This window comes from Petaurus breviceps, unplaced genomic scaffold, assembly GCF_028583685.1.
Source record: "Petaurus breviceps papuanus isolate PSGF00001 unplaced genomic scaffold, PetGlider_PUasm1.0 90865, whole genome shotgun sequence".
Classification (NCBI taxonomy): Eukaryota; Metazoa; Chordata; class Mammalia; order Diprotodontia; family Petauridae; genus Petaurus; species Petaurus breviceps.
The window spans coordinates 16,372,265-16,390,972 of NW_027187367.1; the positions used below are offsets into that span (position 1 = coordinate 16,372,265).

Sequence of the window (18,708 nt, forward strand, 5' to 3'; positions counted from 1 at the left end):
AAGTCAGAGCAGTGACTTAGCATATCCTTGTGATTTTCCTAAGACTATTTGGAAAATCCAGCCAGGAGAATCATAGAGCTAGAAGGGACCTTGAGCTAGAAGGGACCTAGCACCCAGCCTCCCCCCTTGTTTTACAGATGAAACTGATGTACATGAAGTGATTTTTCCTGGAACACACAGGTAACAAGTGGCCAATATGGGTTCTGAACCGAGAATCCCCTGACTCCAAATATAGCAGGCACATGGAATCTATTAGGCCTCCTTCCAGGGTATCATAGTGTTATTAGAGTCCATAACCATAAGAAAAAGGAAAGGGTATTGGAAGGGAGGGTCTACAGCAGGGTCCGTTGGATAGACTTTTAGCTGTTGTTCAGTCACTTTTCTGTTGTGTCTGACTCTTTGTGATCCCATTTGAGTTGTTTTTTTTTTTTTTTTTGATACTGGAGTGGTTTGCCATGTCCTTCTCCAGATCATTTTGTAGATGAGGAAACTGAGGCAAACAGGGTGAATTGACTTGCCCAGGGTCACACAGCTAGTAAGTGTCTGAAGTCAGATTTGAACTCAGAAAGATGGGTCTTCCTGACTCCAACTGCCACTCTATCCACTGCCCCAACTGACTGACCTCCATTTTTAGAGTGTACTTCTTATAGTTTGGAAACAGCAACTGAAATCCTTTGCATACAAGGAACAAAGCCATTGTGGGGTGAAGCTGTTGATCAAGGCCCAGGGTGAGGAGTCTTGAGGTCTGAGTTGTGCATTTATTCTGAGCAAGGAGATCAGTAGATCATGGAGTCATTGAGGAGAAGTGATATGTACAAAGGATTCTAAGTACACTTGGGGTCAGACTGAAACGCTTTAAATCCCAACCAGAGAAGTTTCTATTTTTTCCTAGAATGAATAAGTAGTCATTGAAGTTTCTTGGGTAAGAGAATGACAGTCAGAGCAAGGCTTTAGGAATGTAAATTGTGCAGGTGAGAGGAAGATGGATCAGAGAGGGGAAATCTTGGATTCAGAAACAACAATTGGGAGATTTTTGTAATAGTCTGAGGTGAAAAGGGCTTGAAGTTGGGTACTTGGGGTAGATAGAAAGGCAAGAGATATGTAGGGGAGAAAACTGATAAGATGTGACTGATTAAATATGAGAGAGGATGAAAGGGGAGAATTGAAGATGACTCTTAGGTTGGGAACCTTGGAGTCTGGGACAATAAGGATGTGCTTGATAGAAATAGGAAAGTTAGGAGGAAGGTTTAGGGTGAAGGGGAAAGATGAGACAGTGAGTTTGGTATGGGATGAGTTGAGCTTGAAACGCCTGTGGGGCATCCAGGTAGAGATATCCATCAGACAGTTAGAGATGAGTTAGACCCATGTGAGAAATAGGGTCTGGATATGCTGATATATTGGCATGGAGATTCTAAGTTGAATCCATAGGAGCTGGTGAGATGGCCCTAAATCCAGATGGCTATGGTTCTAGTCTGTTGGCTTCAGTTTTCCATTTCCTATTTTTCCCACTTTGATTAGCTCCCACTCCTGTGGTAAGGTCCTCCAGCATCTTCCAAGCATCACCTGCTAGATTTAGCAAAGGTATATTAGAAAGAACATTGGAACTAGAGTCAGAGGCCTTGATTTCAAATCTTTCCTCTGATGACTTATTACCTGTGTGATCTCAGGTAAGTCACTTATCCTCTCAAGGCCTCAGTTTTCTCATCCGTAAAATGTGAATTGAACTAGATGACTGACTTTTAAGGTTCCTTCAAACTTATATCTTTGAGCCTCTGATCACCTTTCTCTAGACCCAAGCACTGTTCTTGGGACCTGAGGTAGGCTGAATTTCCTTTATATGCCTTACTTAAAAATGACTTTGAATCTAAGACAAAATGCAGCTGGAACTTGTCTGTCTGCTCCCTCGACCTTGGATCTCAAGCAGGGACAACTCCTCTAAAGTGGGCCTGACACGTCCCCAAAATACCAGGCCACTCCTCTTCTCTTCCTGTTTGGAAAAGGGCAAATGGTTCAGGTTACCCACTAGGCTCCAAGGCACAGTGCCATCATCCTCTGAGGGATTCTGATATTCTGGAAATCTAGACCTAAGGAGGAGAGGAAAGGCAGACTCAGCATGTCTTACTGATGGAGGAGAGAGAAACAACCCTAATGTTCTTAGGTCATGTCCAGCCTTCTCTTTCCTAGTCTATTGGGGTACTTAGATATCGCTACTGTTCTAAAGGTAAAAGGGAGGAGTCCACTCTGGGAGAGAGCATAAAGGGAAGAAATTCAATGAAGAAAAGCAAGGTGGAGCCATGCCCAGGGCATTGGACATTCTCAACACTCTCCTAAGTGAACTCATTGGCACTCAATTATCAGGGGTAGCTAGATGGCAAAGTGGATAGAGCACCGGACCTGGCCTCAGGGAGGTCTGAGTTCAAATTCAGCCTCAAACACTTCCTAGCTGTGTGACCTTGGACAAATTATTTAACCTTTGTCTCAGTTTCCCCAGCTGTAAAATGGGCATAATAATAGCACTTCCCTCTTAAGGCTATTGTGAGGATGAAATGAAATCATTGTAAAGTGCTTAGCACAGTAAGTCCTATATAATGTTATTTTTAATTAAATTATTATAAATTATAATGATTATTAAATAAATATTATTGAGATTATTACCATCATCATCTTGGTTATGTAGATGCCTACCAGATCTATATATCCAGCCTTGGTTCCTTTCCTGAGTTGCAGTCTGGTGTTAACTGTGAGACTTTTCAGATTCAAAATGTCTAGCACACAACTTATTATCTTAACCCCCTGATCTATTCTTCCCATCATCCTTCTAGTCATGCAGATTTACAATCAATCTCAAGAGTCATCTTGACTTCTTGCTCTCCCTTGCCACATGTATATCCAATCAATTGCCAAGTCCTGTTGGTTCCCCCTCACTTCTTTCTCATCTGACCCCCTTCTCCCCCCCTACACAGTCACCACTGTACTTGACGCCCACATCACCTCTCATCTCGACAATTGTAATAAGTTCCTCATTGGTCTCCTCAGCTTCAGGTCTTGGCTTTCTGTCCTCTCTGATCTGTTCTTTGCATAACTACTACTCCGGGCCAAGCGGGGTATATGGCGTGATCAGGGAAGACTGGCACTCTGCTGTGAGAGCTTGCAAGCTCATCCACTCTCAGTGTTCACCTTTCACCCATCTCTCACCTGTGGTTCCAAGAAGCTGTAGCATGTGCAGCAACCACACCCTGCCATCTTGGCAGATGGGCTAAACCAGTCTGAGAGTAACTGATTTTGTCGATGAGCTAGGGCAATGTCTGCCCCAAGCATGTGAAGACTTTCCCCAGCAGGGAGATGAGGACGATTTGTTCCAGTAGCCCTGAAGGCGTCTGAAGCAGGTGCTGTGGAGCACTTAGAGCTTGGTCCAACATGGAAGATGCCAAAGTCATTCACTGCATCTCGAGCCACAGCCAATCACCCCGAGTTTTGTCCTGGCCTTGGACTTTGTTGACTCTGGAGAGTGAAACTGAAGACTCTGTGCAACATTGCCTGACTTCAATCCAGTTCGTTATGTTTGTCCTTCATTTTCTTTTTTTCTTTTTTTTTTTTTAAAGCAATTGGGGTTAAGTAACTTGCTCAAGGTTACACGGCCAGTTATTTCTGGGTGCGGTGCTAAGTATCTGAGCCCGGATTCGATCCCAGGTCAACCCTACTCTGGGGCCGGTGCTCTTACTCACTGCACCACCTGGCCGCCCCTGTCCTTCATTTTCAAAGAGGACCATAGCATCAGGGAAATGAGTTGCAGTTGACTTTGATTTGAGTGAGGGAGGGCTGTGCAAAGTCACCTCACTTTCTCCTCCAGAGCCATCTGGGTCCAGTGGCCAGATACTTATCAGGAGGACTGGAGATGACCCAGGATGCAATGGGAGACCCTGGCCGTTTTAGGCTAAGGCCTTTTCACTAATCACTTAGAGTGAGGTAATGCCCATTCAGTGAATAGGCCTCTTTAAGAAGTGAGTCAAGGGGTGGCCCCTTTAATTAAAAAAAAAAAATCAAGCTGGGAGGGGAAGACCTCAGGGTTGCTGTTCCAAAGAGAAACAGTTACCATTGACATTCACTCAAAGCCCCAGAGGGCTCAAAATACAGCCATTAAGTGGAGCTTGGGCAGGGACCTATTGTGGTCCAATCTATGAGCTTCCCAGTGAACTGGATTTAAGGTTTTGAGGAAGGAAGAGAAGGAAGAGAAGGAAGGAAGGAAGAGAAGGAAGGAAGGAAGGAAGGAAGGAAGGAAGGAAGGAAGGAAGGAAGGAAGGAAGGAGGGAAGGAGGGAAGGAGGGAAGGAAGGAGGGAAGGAGGGGAGGGGAGAGGGGAGATAGGGGAGGGAGGGAAGGAGACCTGAAGTTACATGGCCAGTTACTGGCCATCAAAATTTATCTTCCTGGGGCGGCTAGGTGGCGCAGTGAGTAGAGTGCTGGCCCCGGAGTCAGGAGGACCCAAGTTCGGATCCGGCCTCAGACACTTAACACACACACACAAAACCTAGCCGTGTGACCTTGGGCAAGTTACTTAACCCCAATTGCCCTCCAAAATAAAAGAATTAAAAAAAAATTTATCTTCTTTTGGAAAGGAGGAGAGGATGATCTCTCACCCAACCATCTGGGTTCCCTTTCAGGCAGCTTGGTCTTCTCACAGGTTGTGTTTGTCCTTCATTTTTGAAGAGGGCCATGGCAGCAGGAAAATGATGACATGACTTGCAGTTGACTTGGATTGGAGTGAGGGAGGGCTGTGCAAAATTACCAGCCTCACTTTTTCCTCCAGTCATCTCCAATCAATCCAATTCACCGAGCAAGTCAAAACATCGCCTATGATGTCACTGGTCCTCTTCCGGAAGACAAACAGCAACGACTCTGTGACAAGTGATGTCCTTAAAGCATAGATCTCACCATGTTATTCTTGCTCAGCAGGCTTCAGTGACTCCCTGTTGCCTTTAGGATCAAATATAAACCCCTCTGACATTTAAAGCTTTTCAAAACCTGGCTTCTGCCTACTTTTCCAGGCTTCGTATTTACTCATCCATCATTCTCCTTCACTTACTCTTTTGTCCAATCGAACTGGTTCTGTCACTGTTTTTCACATAGGACATCTCATCTATAGTTTCTGTGTCTTTTTGCCTTTCCATGCCTGGAATTCATTCCCTCCTCACCTTCATTTTTAGAACCTCTAATTTCCTTCAAAAAATCATCTCAAATAAGAGTTCTAGACCTGGAGTCAGGAAGGCATGCGTTCAAAGGCAGTCTTTTACACTCTGTGATTCCTCGGCAAGGGACTAACCTTTTTGTCTTAGTTTTCTCATCCATAAAATAGGGATAATAATAGTGCCTACTTCCCAGAATTTGAGAATAAAATGAGAGAATTATCTGTGAAACACTTTGCAAACCTTAAAGTGGGGCAGCTAGGTGGCATACTGAGTAGAGTACCAGTCCTGGAGTCAGGAAGACTCACCTTCCTGAGTTCAAATCTGGCCTCAAGTACTCACTAGCTGGATGACCTTGGGCAAGTCATTTAACCCTGCTTGCCTCTGTTTGCTCATCCATAAAATAAGCTGGAGAAGGAAATGGTGAACTCTAGTATCCTTGACAAAACAAACGAATAGAAATCTAAATGGAGTAATGAAGAGTCACACATAACTGAAACAATTGAACAACAAAGCCTTAAAGTGCTATATAATCAATAGCTATTATTATCAAATGAGACCTCTTGTAATACACCTCAGCCACATTCCCAACTGCAGACCTGAATAAGATGGAATTGGGAAATATTTGGCAAAATACATAAAAATACAACAAAGTGTAGATAATGTTAATAAGTGGTTTTCTAAGTCAACATGTGACCCCAGTTTAGTGTTTGTATCTGAGTTTTATGCCACTTTCCTGTTGGATAACCCAAGATTGCCTTGTATTTACTTTGTATATATTTGTTTATATTTTTGCCATACACATTGTCTTCTTGATAGAATAGAATCTCCTTGAAGGCCAGGACTATTTTATTTTGTGTTTGCACCCCCACTACCTAGCACAGTACCTGGCATAACATAAGTGCTTAATAAATCTTTGTTGATTGCATGAATGAATGAAAAGCACATTTAGTAAGCACTTACGATGTGCAAGGCACTGTTCTAAGCTAGCGATACAAATACAAAAATTAGATAGTCCCTGTCCTCAAAGGTTTTACATTTTAATAGGAGGACATCATACATAGATGAGAGTGATGTCACAGGAAGCAAGCATATGGCTGGGAGTCACAAGGATGTTATGTTGGCCAATAAGTAAATCAATTGATATGTCCTCTCCAGAAACAATGGTATTACCGATTAATATGATTGGTAATATTAATGGTACTATTAATTTGATTAATAGGAGCTCAGAGCAAGAGATAGAAAGGAGTTGGAGTTTGGAGGAGATCCTATATATGGCTGGACTGTGTAGTGGAGAGCTGGGCCCAACCAGATATGATGGGCCAAACTCACTCATTCACCAATTAAGATTGATCAGTCCAGGGGCAGCCAGGTGGCTCAGTGAGTAAGAGCACCGGCTCCAGTGTTGGGATGACCTGGGGATCAAATACTTAGCACCACACCCAGAAATAACTGGCCGTGTAACCTTGAGCAAGTTACTTAACCCAGATTGCTTTAAAAAAAAAAAAAAGATTGATCAGGCCAGCATAGGAGTTCCAAAACGGAATAGATCAACTTACCTAGGGACTGGGAACATTTTTCTAGGGATCAGTTTCTGAGGGACTATTCCAGGAGAGAAATAGAGCCCCAGCAGGATAGATGGCAAGATGTCCAGAGTAGATGACTGGAAAAGACATGAAACAAGTTGATTGACTGGTCAGTCTATTGATTGTGAAGTACATCTAGGTCTAGATTAGTTTGAATAATGTATTCCCTGGAGTGGCCCTGTTATTTTTATTCTTACTGCATGTTTCCATTGGCCTGGAATAAATTACCATTATTTTACATGATTATAACCTAAAATAGTGAGAATCTGAATACATTTGACCACTTCAGGGGACTTGTTGTTTGTAGTAATTGGGACCTGTCAGTAATATTAGGAAGGGACACTGAACTGGTTGAGAATCTAGACAGGTCACTTACCCTTCTCTGGGCCTCAGTAGTCTTATCAGAAATATGTTTAAGGAAGTTGGGCCAGGTAATCTAAAAGCTGTCTTCCAGCCCTAAAATTTGATTTCTGTTCTATGATATTAAAATGGAACTTTAATAAGAAAAAGGAGTTCTTAGTAAGGGAAGGAGTGGGTGATGGGTATCCCCAGTGTTGCAGACTCAGGAGCTGTCAAACAAGTCCCTTAAAAGGGCAAACTATGCAGCACTCCCCTGAGTGCTGAGTACCCAGATCCTTCTTAACTTCCTGTTTGGAAGGTCTGAGACTACCCTGACCCCAGCTGGGTATGGGTAGCATGGCTCTACTCCCACTCCCTTCTCTGGTTCCTGCCAGCCTGTCCCTTGTTGGGTCGGAGTTGGCAGCCTATAAGCCAACTTGGTTAGCAGAGTGAGGAAGGACGGGTGGAACTGGACGCTATCAAAGAAACCCAAGCACTGGTTTCCCAGATATCAACCCATCTATCCCCTGGGCCTCTATCTTACTATCATCCTAACCTCCTGTAACCTCGAGACATTCCCAACTGTGGTATGATGGGGTCATTATGACTTCTCAATACGGCACACATCGGCCAAGCTACAGTTATGTTTGGAGGCAGCTAAACAAAGAGGGTTGAATTGCATTCTTGTTAGGCACCCCAGGCTCCACATGTAGCAGGTATAATCACAGGTCATCTGGTTTAGTCTCAGTAGAAAAGCTTGAATGAGGGGGAGGAGTGGGACTAGGGTAATAGAGGTTCAGCCAAGAAAAAATAGTCAGGCAAGCAAAGCTGGAGCCCAGCACATGGGAGGGGGCCAGCGGAAGGCAGTAAGCCAGGATCCCACAGAACTGAAGTGTGAGTTAGGCAGAGAGATGCTTTGCTCAGAAAGTCTTGGCCTGTAGTTTCCTTTTCTGCTTCCCCACCCCCTCCTTTCTTCCCTCTGCCCTTAGCATCATTCTTTTAAGAATACTCAGAACAGACAGGAGTGTATACATTTCAACTAAGGGAAATGGTTATGAGCAAAGGTAAGGATGGCAAAGGTGTATTCCAGGGATAAAGAAGTGTTCCTGTCCTATGGAAGGAGGGAGGAGGGAGGCGGGCATGGCTAGGTATTCTGCCATGTGCCAAATAGCACTGTACTGAAGGCATAATCCAGAGTAAACTGACAAGCATCAGAGCATATTGAGTGAGGGGCACAGGTACCTTGCTTTTTCTATTGCCTAAACTCCCATGGAAGAGGAAAAATGTTATCAGAAAAACTGAGGAAGGAGCTGGTTAATTCTTGGGTTTTAGTTGTGCTCAGGAAGGAAGGAAATAAACATTTATAAGTGCCTACTTTGTGCCAGGGCTGCTAGGTGACACAGTGGATAGAGTGCTGGGCCTGGAGTCAGGAAGACCTGAGTTCAAATCTGGCCTCAGACACTAGCTGTGGAACCTTGGGCAAGTCACTTAAACCTGCTTGCTTCAGTTCCCTCATCTGGCAAATGAGCTAGAGAAAGAATTGGCAAACCACTCCAGTATCTGCCACAAGAACCCCAAAAGGGGTCACAAAGAGCCAGTCATGACTAAAGTGACCCATTGATAAGAACGCTATGCCAGGCACTGTATTAGATACTTTTCATTTGATCTTTACAACAATCCTAGGAGATAGGTGCTATTATTATCCCCATTTTAGTGTTCAGGACACTGAGGCAGACAAAGGTTAAATAACTTGTCCAGGGTCACACACAGCTAGTAAGTGTCTGAGGTTAGATTTGAATTCAGATCTTCCCAACTCTAGTTCTGGCACTCTATCTATTGTACCACCTTGTTACCTCTGGGACCTAGTCAAAGGCATTCATTCTCCTATCACCCTGGGAGCACCTTGTAGGCAGGAACCATGGCTTTCCTATCAGATTGGTTGCTCAAGTGTGGGGACACTATCTTTTCCTTCATCTACATATTATCTGACGTATCACCTATCTTTATATACAAAGAATGCTCAGTGAAGAGAGCTGACTAAAAAAAAAGAGTGAGTTAGGGGTCGGGACCATCTGTTGTTTGATATTAATCAAAGTGTCCCTTAGTAAAAAAAAATATGTGGGTGAAACTTCTAGAGTCCCTGCCACCATAGTCCATTCATATTAGATAGAATGAGGAAGGACACTGTTGCAGGAACCATATTTCAAAATCAATTCCCATTTTCTCTATCTAGCCCTATCACCCTCCCACTAAAAATCATTCCCAACTCAGGAATATAAAAATGAATTGAGCAGTGGGTTCAATGGAAATTGGATAGCCAATTAAAAAAAATGTCCTATGTCCTTCTTTACCTCCTTTGAAGGATTTATTTGGGGTCCTATTTTGTGAATAATTCTGAGTTTGTTTTTTTGCAAGAAACAGGGTAATGAAGTAAAAATATCTTTGAATAGAGGCAACTGTGGGCTCAGTAATCAAATCAGTGGTACCATGTTTGTGACCACTGTCCCTGGAAAGAGGCCTATTAGTTGAGTGCTCTTAGGATAAACTCATCCTTGCAACTCCCCAGAAACTTCCCTCCCTGGACACTACTACTATGTATATTATTTCTCTCTATTAAGATATGATCTACTTGGGGACAGGGGCTGTCTCACTTTTATATTCACATCCCCAATGAGAAATTGAATTTGCTGAAAGAATGGCCATAAGGCATTCAAATTAGAGTCCCTGGCAATGTATAAAATTTAAAAAAAAACTTTGATAATGATCTCTGGTCTCTGGTGCCTTCTGGCTTGGAAGTTTTCTCACATATCCCCTCTTCTTTCTTTCTCAGATCACGATGAGTAGATAACGGTGCCCCAGCTGACCATGGCTCCCTGGAAGAGGAGTCGTCATGGTCTGGGCTTTCTCTGCTGCTTTGGGGGCAATGACATCCCTGAGATCAACCTCCGGGACAACCACCCACTACAGTTCCTGGAGTTCTCTAGCCCCATCCCACCTGCGGAGGAGCTCAATGCCCGTTTTGCAGAGCTTGTGGTCAGTATCTTCTGAAGGTAGTAAAATGGGAGGGATAGGATAGAGCTCCCAGGGCAGGCTCAGCACTAGACTGTGAAGCAAGAATATGTGGAAGAAAAGAGAAGAATGTGTGGAAAGGAGGGAGAGAGAGAAGAACCAGGACAAGGAGTTAAGTATATTGAAAGACAGAGGGAAAATGTGTTGGATAATGGATAGGGCTAAAAGACCTGGGTTTGAATCCCAGCTTTGCTACTTATTAGCTGTGAGACCTTGGGCAAGTCACTTAATTTCTTTGGGTCTCAGTTCTCTCATCTAGAAAATGGATTAGATTAGCTATAACCCCTAAGGTTCCTTCTAACTTTAAATCTGTGAGCCTGTAAGTGGAGAAGAACAGAGAGATCTATATTAGAGGGGATATATACTCCCCAAACCCACTTCTGGGTTGCTATAGTTCCCTTCAGCATTACTGGAAGAGTGGAGCTAACAGGTTGGAGAAACTGAATGGTTCCCCTTGGGAATGAACCTTTTCACTGGGTACTGGCCCCTGCTTGGCCCTGGGCTATATGGTGGCAGATGACCTAGACTTCTGGGAAATCATTCAGTTACTAAGCTTGAAAAGACTTCCTAATAATTGAACTCTTGTCTTTTCTTCTCTTTGTGTGGAATTTCCCTGGGACTCTCTACAGGGTTCTCTGGGTATATTTATTGCTGGCAGATCCAAACGGCTCTGAACTGGGAGAGGTTAGTTAGAGAAGAAGAAGGGAATGTGCATTTCACAACTGGAAACCATGTTAAGAAGTCTAAGGATTTTTAAAAATCTAGTCAGCCGAGGTGAAGATCTTGTAGCCACACTTATTGATCAGAAAACAAGAGACCTGGGTTTTATTACCAACTCCAGCCTGACTCACTGATCCTCTCAGTCACTACCTTATTCTGAGTACCATCTCTCTATCACATTATATTGGATACTGATAAGAAATTAGGGGCAGCTAGATGGTACAGTGGATAGAATGCCAGGCCTGGAGTCAGGAGTCCAAAATGGGGTCATGAAGAGTTGGACAAGACTGAATGACAACAAAAAAGAAATTAGTAGAAACAGGAAATACAGTTCTGTTCCTATGAAGAACAGCCTATTAGGGAGAAAAGATCCCCATCCTTGTTTAGCAAACAAGGTCTTCCCACAGGAAGCCCCCAGTTTAATAAAGGAGACAGGAAAGAAGCTCAGGAAATGGACACGGGCTGTCATAGAAATATCAATACAGACGAATGTGTTTATAATAAGATCCTGATAATCTGTTCTAGGAGAAGGCAATGTCAGCTAGACAATTCAAAGTCATTTATATTTGGCTTTGAAATATGCATCTCTTTGAATGTGGACAAGTTGGACGTAGGAATTTGTAATGTTTCCAACAAGAAATTAAGTTACTTTGTAAAGGCTCAGAGAAGCAGGAAGGATTTCTTGCCTTCCCAGCTCTCCTGAATGGTGGGAATGGCAAACATCCGGGTAGCCTAGATGAAGCCCTCAGTAAACTCTTGTTTTTCGGCTCATACCTTCCCTGAGGGTAATCAGTCAATAAACATTTATTAAGCACTGACTATGTACCAGGCACTGTACTAAGTGCTGGGGATACAAAAAGAGACAAAAGACAGGTTCTGCCCCCAAGAAGCTTACAATCTAATGGGGGAGAGAGTATGCAAATAAATATCTACAAAGCAAGCTATATACATGATAAATAAGAAAATAACAGAGGGAAGGCATTGGAACTAAGAGGGGTTGGGGAAGACTTCTTATCGAAAAATGAGATTTTAGTTGGGACAATAAATCAAATCTTTTGGTTTAAAATAGCACTTTAATTCAAAAGACCATTTTTCCATTGGAAAAAATAATTCAGCTCCACCAAACAAGTATTTATTAGGCCAGACATGGTAGAGAATGCTTGTGGTTCTAGTTGCTGGGGAGACCAAGGCTGGTGGATTGCTTGAATTTGAGAATTTGGGGGGATAGTAGGGCAAAATCCAATCAGGTGTCCAACACCAGTATGGTGAGCCCTGAGAGTGGAGGGCTGCCGAGCTGACTAGGACTGACCAAGGTAAGGTGAATAACCACAGGTCAGTAATTGAGTAGGCCGAACCGTGCTGATCAACAGTGAGACTGGGTGCCTTCCTAATACCATCTTTCCTTTTTTCATTTATGCATTTAATGTCCCATATCTTGAGAAGTCTCCTCCTACATCTCTTGCCTGTTGAAATTTTTCTCTTCCTTCATATCCCAGGTCAGGTGCTTAAACCTAGAAATGGTTCCTTCCTCCTCAGATCAAAAATTGGTTTGACCTCCCCTCATACAACTGATTATATTCTAACTTGGATTATAGTGGGTTGGTAGCATGGAAAGACTTGGTCTCAAAAAAACTAAACAACATTCATTAGATGCCTTCTTTGGCCCAAGCACTGGGCTAGGTGCTAGTTAAAAAACAAAAACAGTCCCTGTACTCAGTCTACTAATTCAAACAAAGAACTTCATACAGTGTTTTTTAAAAAGCATTAATGAATCAGTCATTAAGTAGTCAATAAGTATTTAGAAGATAGCATGCCAGAAATGAAAAGAAATTCAGAAACTTCTTTTTTGGCTCAGTTTAGCTCAGTGAACATTTATTTAGAGCCTAATATGTTTACTAGCTGTGTGACTTTGGGCAAGTCATTTCACCCTGTTTGTCTCAGTTCCTCATCTGTAAAATGAGCTGGGGAAGGAAATGGCAAAGCACTCTAGTATGTTTGCCAAGAAAACCCCAAAATGGGGTCATGGAGAGTCAGAGAAAACAAAACAATAGCAATAAAATGTGAAAAGCAAACTGTTAAGCTAAAAAGGCTGAAAAACACAAAAGGGCTGCCCTGAAAGAAATTACCATTTATTAGGGGTTAAGTTACAGAGCCAAAATAACTATTACCCAAGTTAGAATGATGGGATAGGATAGGATATATGATATAATGTGATATGATATGATACGATATGATCATTTTATTTTTATTTGATTTGAGGAAGAAGGAATCATTTCTAGGTAGAGGGAAGGCTGAAGTACCTGACCTGGGTTATGAAGAAAGAGAAAAAATTTCAAAAGGCAAGAGATGTGGGAGGAGGCCCTTTGAGGCATGGGAGATTGTATATACCAGTGAAAAGAGGCAGTTTGTTATTGGAAAAAGTTTGACTAGAGAACGAGCATGCTTGAGGGGGAATAATTTGAAAAAAGTCCAATAGTGTAAGTTAGAGCCAATTTACATACATCTTTGACTAAGAAGTTTGCATTTTATTCCACAGATAGTACAAATATACATATACATATACATATATATGTGTGTATATATATTTTTAGAGTGATAGCTGTGTATTAAAGTTACTTTGATGCTTCTGTGGTGGTTGGAGAGGCCAGTAAGGTGGCCATTTCAGGCTTCCAAACCAAACGTAACAAGAGCCTGCATTAGAATGGCATGAGGATGCTAAATGGATGGAGAAATGCAAGAGATCCTCTGGAGGGAGAATCAGTTGGACTTGACAACTGATAGGATGTGGGAAGTGAGAGAGAAATAGGAGGGAAAGAGAACTCTGAAGTTTGGAGTTTGCAAGACTGGGATGATGACAGTGCCGTTAATGGTAATAGGGAGGGGAAAGTAAGTCTTGAAGAAAAGATGATGAGCTAGGAACCCACTGAGTGTCAGGTGTCATTAGGTCATCCAGGTGAGATGTATCAGCATTTAGGCAATTAGTGCTGTTGGACTGATGTTCAGGGAAAAGAAAGAAGCTGAAGACAAAAAGTTTGGAAGTCATCTAGACAGAGGTGACAATTAAAGTCTTATGAGCAGATAAGACTGCCAAAGAAGGGGGAAGTGGAATGCCAGACAGAGCTGTGAGGGATGTCCACAGCTGTGGGCAGGAGGAACCGGTGAAGAGTGAGGAGTAGTCAGAGAAACAGGAAAACTAAAAAAAAAAAGGGATATTGTCTTGGAACTAAAGAAAAAAGAAAGTATCCAGAAAAAGGTGGGATTAGTTAACAGTGTTGAATGCTATGGAAAGGTCAAGGAGGACGAGGTCTCAGAAGAGGCCACTGGATTTGACAATTAGGAGCTCATTGGTGATTCTGGAGTAAATAATTTCAGCAGAGTGGTGAGGATGGAAGCCAGACTTCAGGGAGTTAGAGAATGAATGGGTTGTAAGGAAGTCGAGGTTGGCAAGAACAACAAAGGACTTTTAAGGAAGAAGATAATGGGAAAGAGCATTTTTATAAGCAAGTTAAGTTAACAAGCACTTATTAAGGGTCTTCTATGTTCCAGGCACTGTGCTAAACAATGAGGTTACAAAGAAAGGCAAAAATAGTCCCTGTCCTCATGAGCTCACAGTAAAAAGGGGAAGAAAATATATAAACAACTCTATAAAAACAAGATATGTGCGGGGCAAATTGGAGGTAATCTCAGAGGCAAGGCACTAAAATTATGAGGATTTGAGAAAGGCTTCTTATAGAAGGTGGGATTTTAGTTGAAACTTGAGGGAAGCCAGGAGGTAGAAATAAGGAAGGAGATCACCCCAGACATGGAGGTCAGTCAGTGGAAATGCATGGAGTCAGGAGATGAAGTGCTTTTTGTTTTGTTCAAGGAACAGCAAGGAGGAGAGCACCACTGGATCACAGAATACTTAGAGGGGAGTAAGGTGTAAGAAGACTGGAAAGGAAGGCAGCTAGGTAGTGCAGTGGATAGAGCACCAACCCTAGAGTCAGGAGGACCTGAGTTCAAATACGACCTTAGATATTTATTAGCATGTGTGACCCTGGGCAAGTCACTTAGCCCCAATGGTGTCCAAAAAAAAGAAAGGCTGGAAAGGTAGGAAAAAGTCAGGTTATTGCTTTAAAAACCAAACAGAATTCTTGAATTTTATCTTACAGGCAATATAGGCAGCAACTGGAGTTTATTGTGTAAGGGAATATGGTTAGACATATGCTTTAGAAAGATTTATTTTTTAGCTAAGAGGATGATGGATAGGCATGGGAAGAAACCTGAAGAAGGGAGACCAACCAGCAGGCTTTTGCAATGGTTCAGACATAAATTGATGAGAGCCTATACTAGGAAACTGGTAGTGTCAGAAGAGAGAAGGGGTCTATAAGGGGTATTACAAAAGTAGAATCTGCCAGTTAAAGCAATAACGAAAATGAGAGAGGAGAGAAGAAATTGGCTCTGAGCCTTAAAGTGAGGAAAGGATGGGAGAAGACAGAGTAGCAATCAAGAACCTCCTATGTGATGGCTTTGGGCTTTTCAGTAAAAGATGGTCAGGTCACATGCTGAAAGCGGGGGTTGGGACCTTGAGTTAAAATGATGAAGCTGACTTGAATATTAAGTTGAATATGTGCTACCACTTTGGTGCAGGCTCTCATCACCTAACTCCTGTACTACTGGTCTTCTGCCTCATGTCTCTCCCCACTCCAGTCAATCCCCCACTTAGCTAACAACAAACAAACAAACAAAACCTTTTTAGCTTCCTAAAGCTCCAGTCTCACTATGTCTCTGCTGTATTCATAAATTCCTGGAGATCCCTATCAACTCCGGGATCAAATATAAAATCTCGTTTGGCATTCAAAGTTCTTTATAACTTGACCCCTTCCTACCTTTCCAGGCTTCTTGTACCTTACTCTATGTGTCAATTTCCCCTTGATGTTCCTAGCAAAAGATGCCCCTTTTCCTGACTCTGCATTTTCACCGATTGTCCAAGCCAGGAATGCTTTCCCACCTCATCTCTATCTCCAGGCTTTCTTGGATTCCTTCCAAGTCCCAACTAAAGTTCTGCCTTCTACAAGAACCGTTTCCTGATCTCCCTTAATGCTAGCATCTGCCTTCTGTTGATTATCTACAGTTTATCCTCTGTAGTATTTGTTGGTATATAGATATTCACCTGCCATCTCTCTATTAAACTGTGAGCTCCTCGAGAGTGAGAATTATCTTTTGGCTTTCTTTGTATCCTGAGCATGGTGCCTGGAACATGTTACTGAGGTGTGTCAGCTGTGTTTGACTCTTTGTGACCCTTTTCTGAGGTTTTCTTGGAAAAGATACTAGAATAGGTTGCTATTTCCTTCTCCAGCTCATTTTACATATGAGGAAACTGAGGCAAACAGTCAAATGACATATCCGGGGTCAAACAGCTAGCTAGATTGAATTTGTCTTCCAGCCTCCAGGCCCTGTACTCTATTTACTGTGCCATCTAGCTGCTCTCATAGCACATAGTAGATGCTTAATAAATATTTACTGATTTATTGATTGATTGAAGTGCCACAGGGATTTAGATTACGATAGTGCTTGAAGCCTATTCTGGTTAATTGGGGAATTTTGGAGGAAGAAGTAGGGGAAGAAAAGATATTCCTGTAGTGGAATGTTTCCCATGTTCTAAAACTGTAAAGGGGCAAAGTACCAGGGGAAACCTCTACCTCTTCTTCCTCCCTGGGCTGACCTGAGAATTAAACATGAGTAGATATGAAACCAGTGAAGAAGAAAAAAAATCACTGTAGAGCGGAGGGATTTTTATGCCAGTTCTCCAAAGGGGATGTCATATAGATGCTTCATATATACCCCCTGACTATTTTTGTTTATACTTGTGCTTTAGAGCAATACTGACGTAGACTTAGCCCAGAGTCTTGGAGTGTTCCAAAAAGACATAGACACAGATGGTAAAAAAGCAACATTAAATCAGGACATGAATAGATAGCTAGTGAGGTACTTGCATGGTGTTCAGGTCAGAGAGAGGGCATTTTAGGAGTGGAGTGGGAGGGAAGCATGAGGGTTGTTTATATGATAGTGGAAACATTGGGGGAAAAAGTACGAGAAGTCCTTGTTTGGAGTAGGTATCATAAGGGCAAATGTCAGCAGGAAGAAAAAAACATGAAACTAAAACTCAGAAGATGATGAATCTAACCTTTTGTCATTTGTTGTTGTATATGTTATAGGCTAGGGATGTGACCTTGGAAGATCTTCAGGGGTAGAGAACCTGCAACCTAATTGATTCAGTCACAGGGCCACACTTGAAGACCTAGAGGGCCACATGAGGCTGCAGGTTTCCCACTGGCCTCTAGTTTCTTCTCTGCAGAATGGCATGGTTGGGTTAGATTTGGGCTTTTTAATTTTGGAGGGGTCCTGGGCCCCTTTGGCATTCCAGTAAAGCCTATGGACTCCTCAGAATATTATTCAAATGCATAAAACACATAATTTCAAAGGAAACCAATTATGTTGAAATTCAATTACCAAAATATTTTGGAAAAACAAGTTCACAGATCATAAATTTTAAAACCCTTTGGTAATCTTTACAGTCTCTTTTACCTCTAAAGCTCTGTAATTAATCCTATAAGGCTTCATGGAGGAGCTGAAATTTCAGGACCTGTTTGATGGGTAGACATCTTGGTGAGCTAAATCGGAGAAGACCTTTTTTAGGGAAAACTGTAGTGAAAATTGATAGGCAGGTGTAAAGCAGTTGGATGAAGATTGTAACCAAGATGAACAGAGAAAATATGCTGTTTTATGATGAGATGTAGGGAATCACTGCATTTATAATGAGATAGAAAGAATCATCTCAGATGTTATTTAAGGCGCTGTAGCATAAGATTCTGAAGCTCAAAGCCTAGGGGGAGGCTTTCAGGCCTGACTTTTTGGGTCATAAGAGTCATTCTAAAACCTCATGCCATCAGGGCAGTGGGAAATTGGGACCTGAGGTGAGGGATAGGGGCCAGATTGATTTAAGATTTTGGTGATAGCGACCATTTGAAACTATGTAGACACAGCAGTAACCCTTAAGTTTGAGAAGTAAAAGAACTAGTGTTGACAAGTGGCAAAGTGTGAAGAAAAGTTTCAGTCCTTAATTAGAAAAAGGTAGTTATAGGGATCACTCTTAAGAAATGGAATGCAGGGGGCAGCGAGGTGGTGCAGTGAATAGAGCACCGGCCCTGGAGTCAGGAGGACCTGAGTTCAAATGCGACCTCAGACACATAACACAAAAACTAGCCTTGTGACCTTGGGCAAGTCACTTAGCCCTTAATTGCCCTATCTTCCCTCCTCCAAAAAGAAAAAAAAAATGGAATGCCTACAATAGCCATGATTGTTTTCTTCTGCTTTTGAATGCATGTCTTCTGATAACATCCCTTATTGTCTGCTAACAATTTTTCAATAGTTTCCCACTACACAGAGGCAGCTAGATGGTACATTGGATAGAGTGCTCGTCCTGGAGTCAGGAGGACCTGAGTTCAAATATGACCTCAGACACTAGCTGTGTGACCTTGGACAAGTCACTTAATACCAATTGCCTCAAAAAAAAAATAGTTCCCCATTACCTACTGCATGTCTTTAGGTATTATAGTCATAATATCTAAGAGGAAATAAAATGACCTTTTAAAAATTATATGTATATATATATATTTTATCAATTTTCATTCCCTTAATAAATTAATTTAAATGATTCCTTCCCACCTACCCTCATCCTACCATTTAACAGCATCTACATCTGGCTTCAAACTATCTTTCCAGCCTTGTTTCATGCTATCCTCCTTCATGCGCTCTACATCCCAGCTAAAC

The 18,708-nt window shown here is 42.2% G+C and overlaps 1 protein-coding gene across 3 annotated transcripts in view; it reads left to right on the top strand.

Annotated features, from left to right (window-relative positions):
• The window catches only part of DAAM2 (dishevelled associated activator of morphogenesis 2), a 161,672-nt gene that overhangs the window by 90,376 nt on the left and 52,588 nt on the right, over positions 1–18,708 (top strand). For all 3 annotated transcript variants that reach the window (XM_069073618.1, XM_069073620.1, XM_069073619.1), the window contains exon 2: positions 9,938–10,140. In XM_069073618.1, coding sequence (XP_068929719.1) covers positions 9,973–10,140 — 168 coding nt within the window. In that variant the 5' untranslated portion in view covers positions 9,938–9,972. The remainder of the gene's footprint in view (positions 1–9,937; positions 10,141–18,708) is intronic.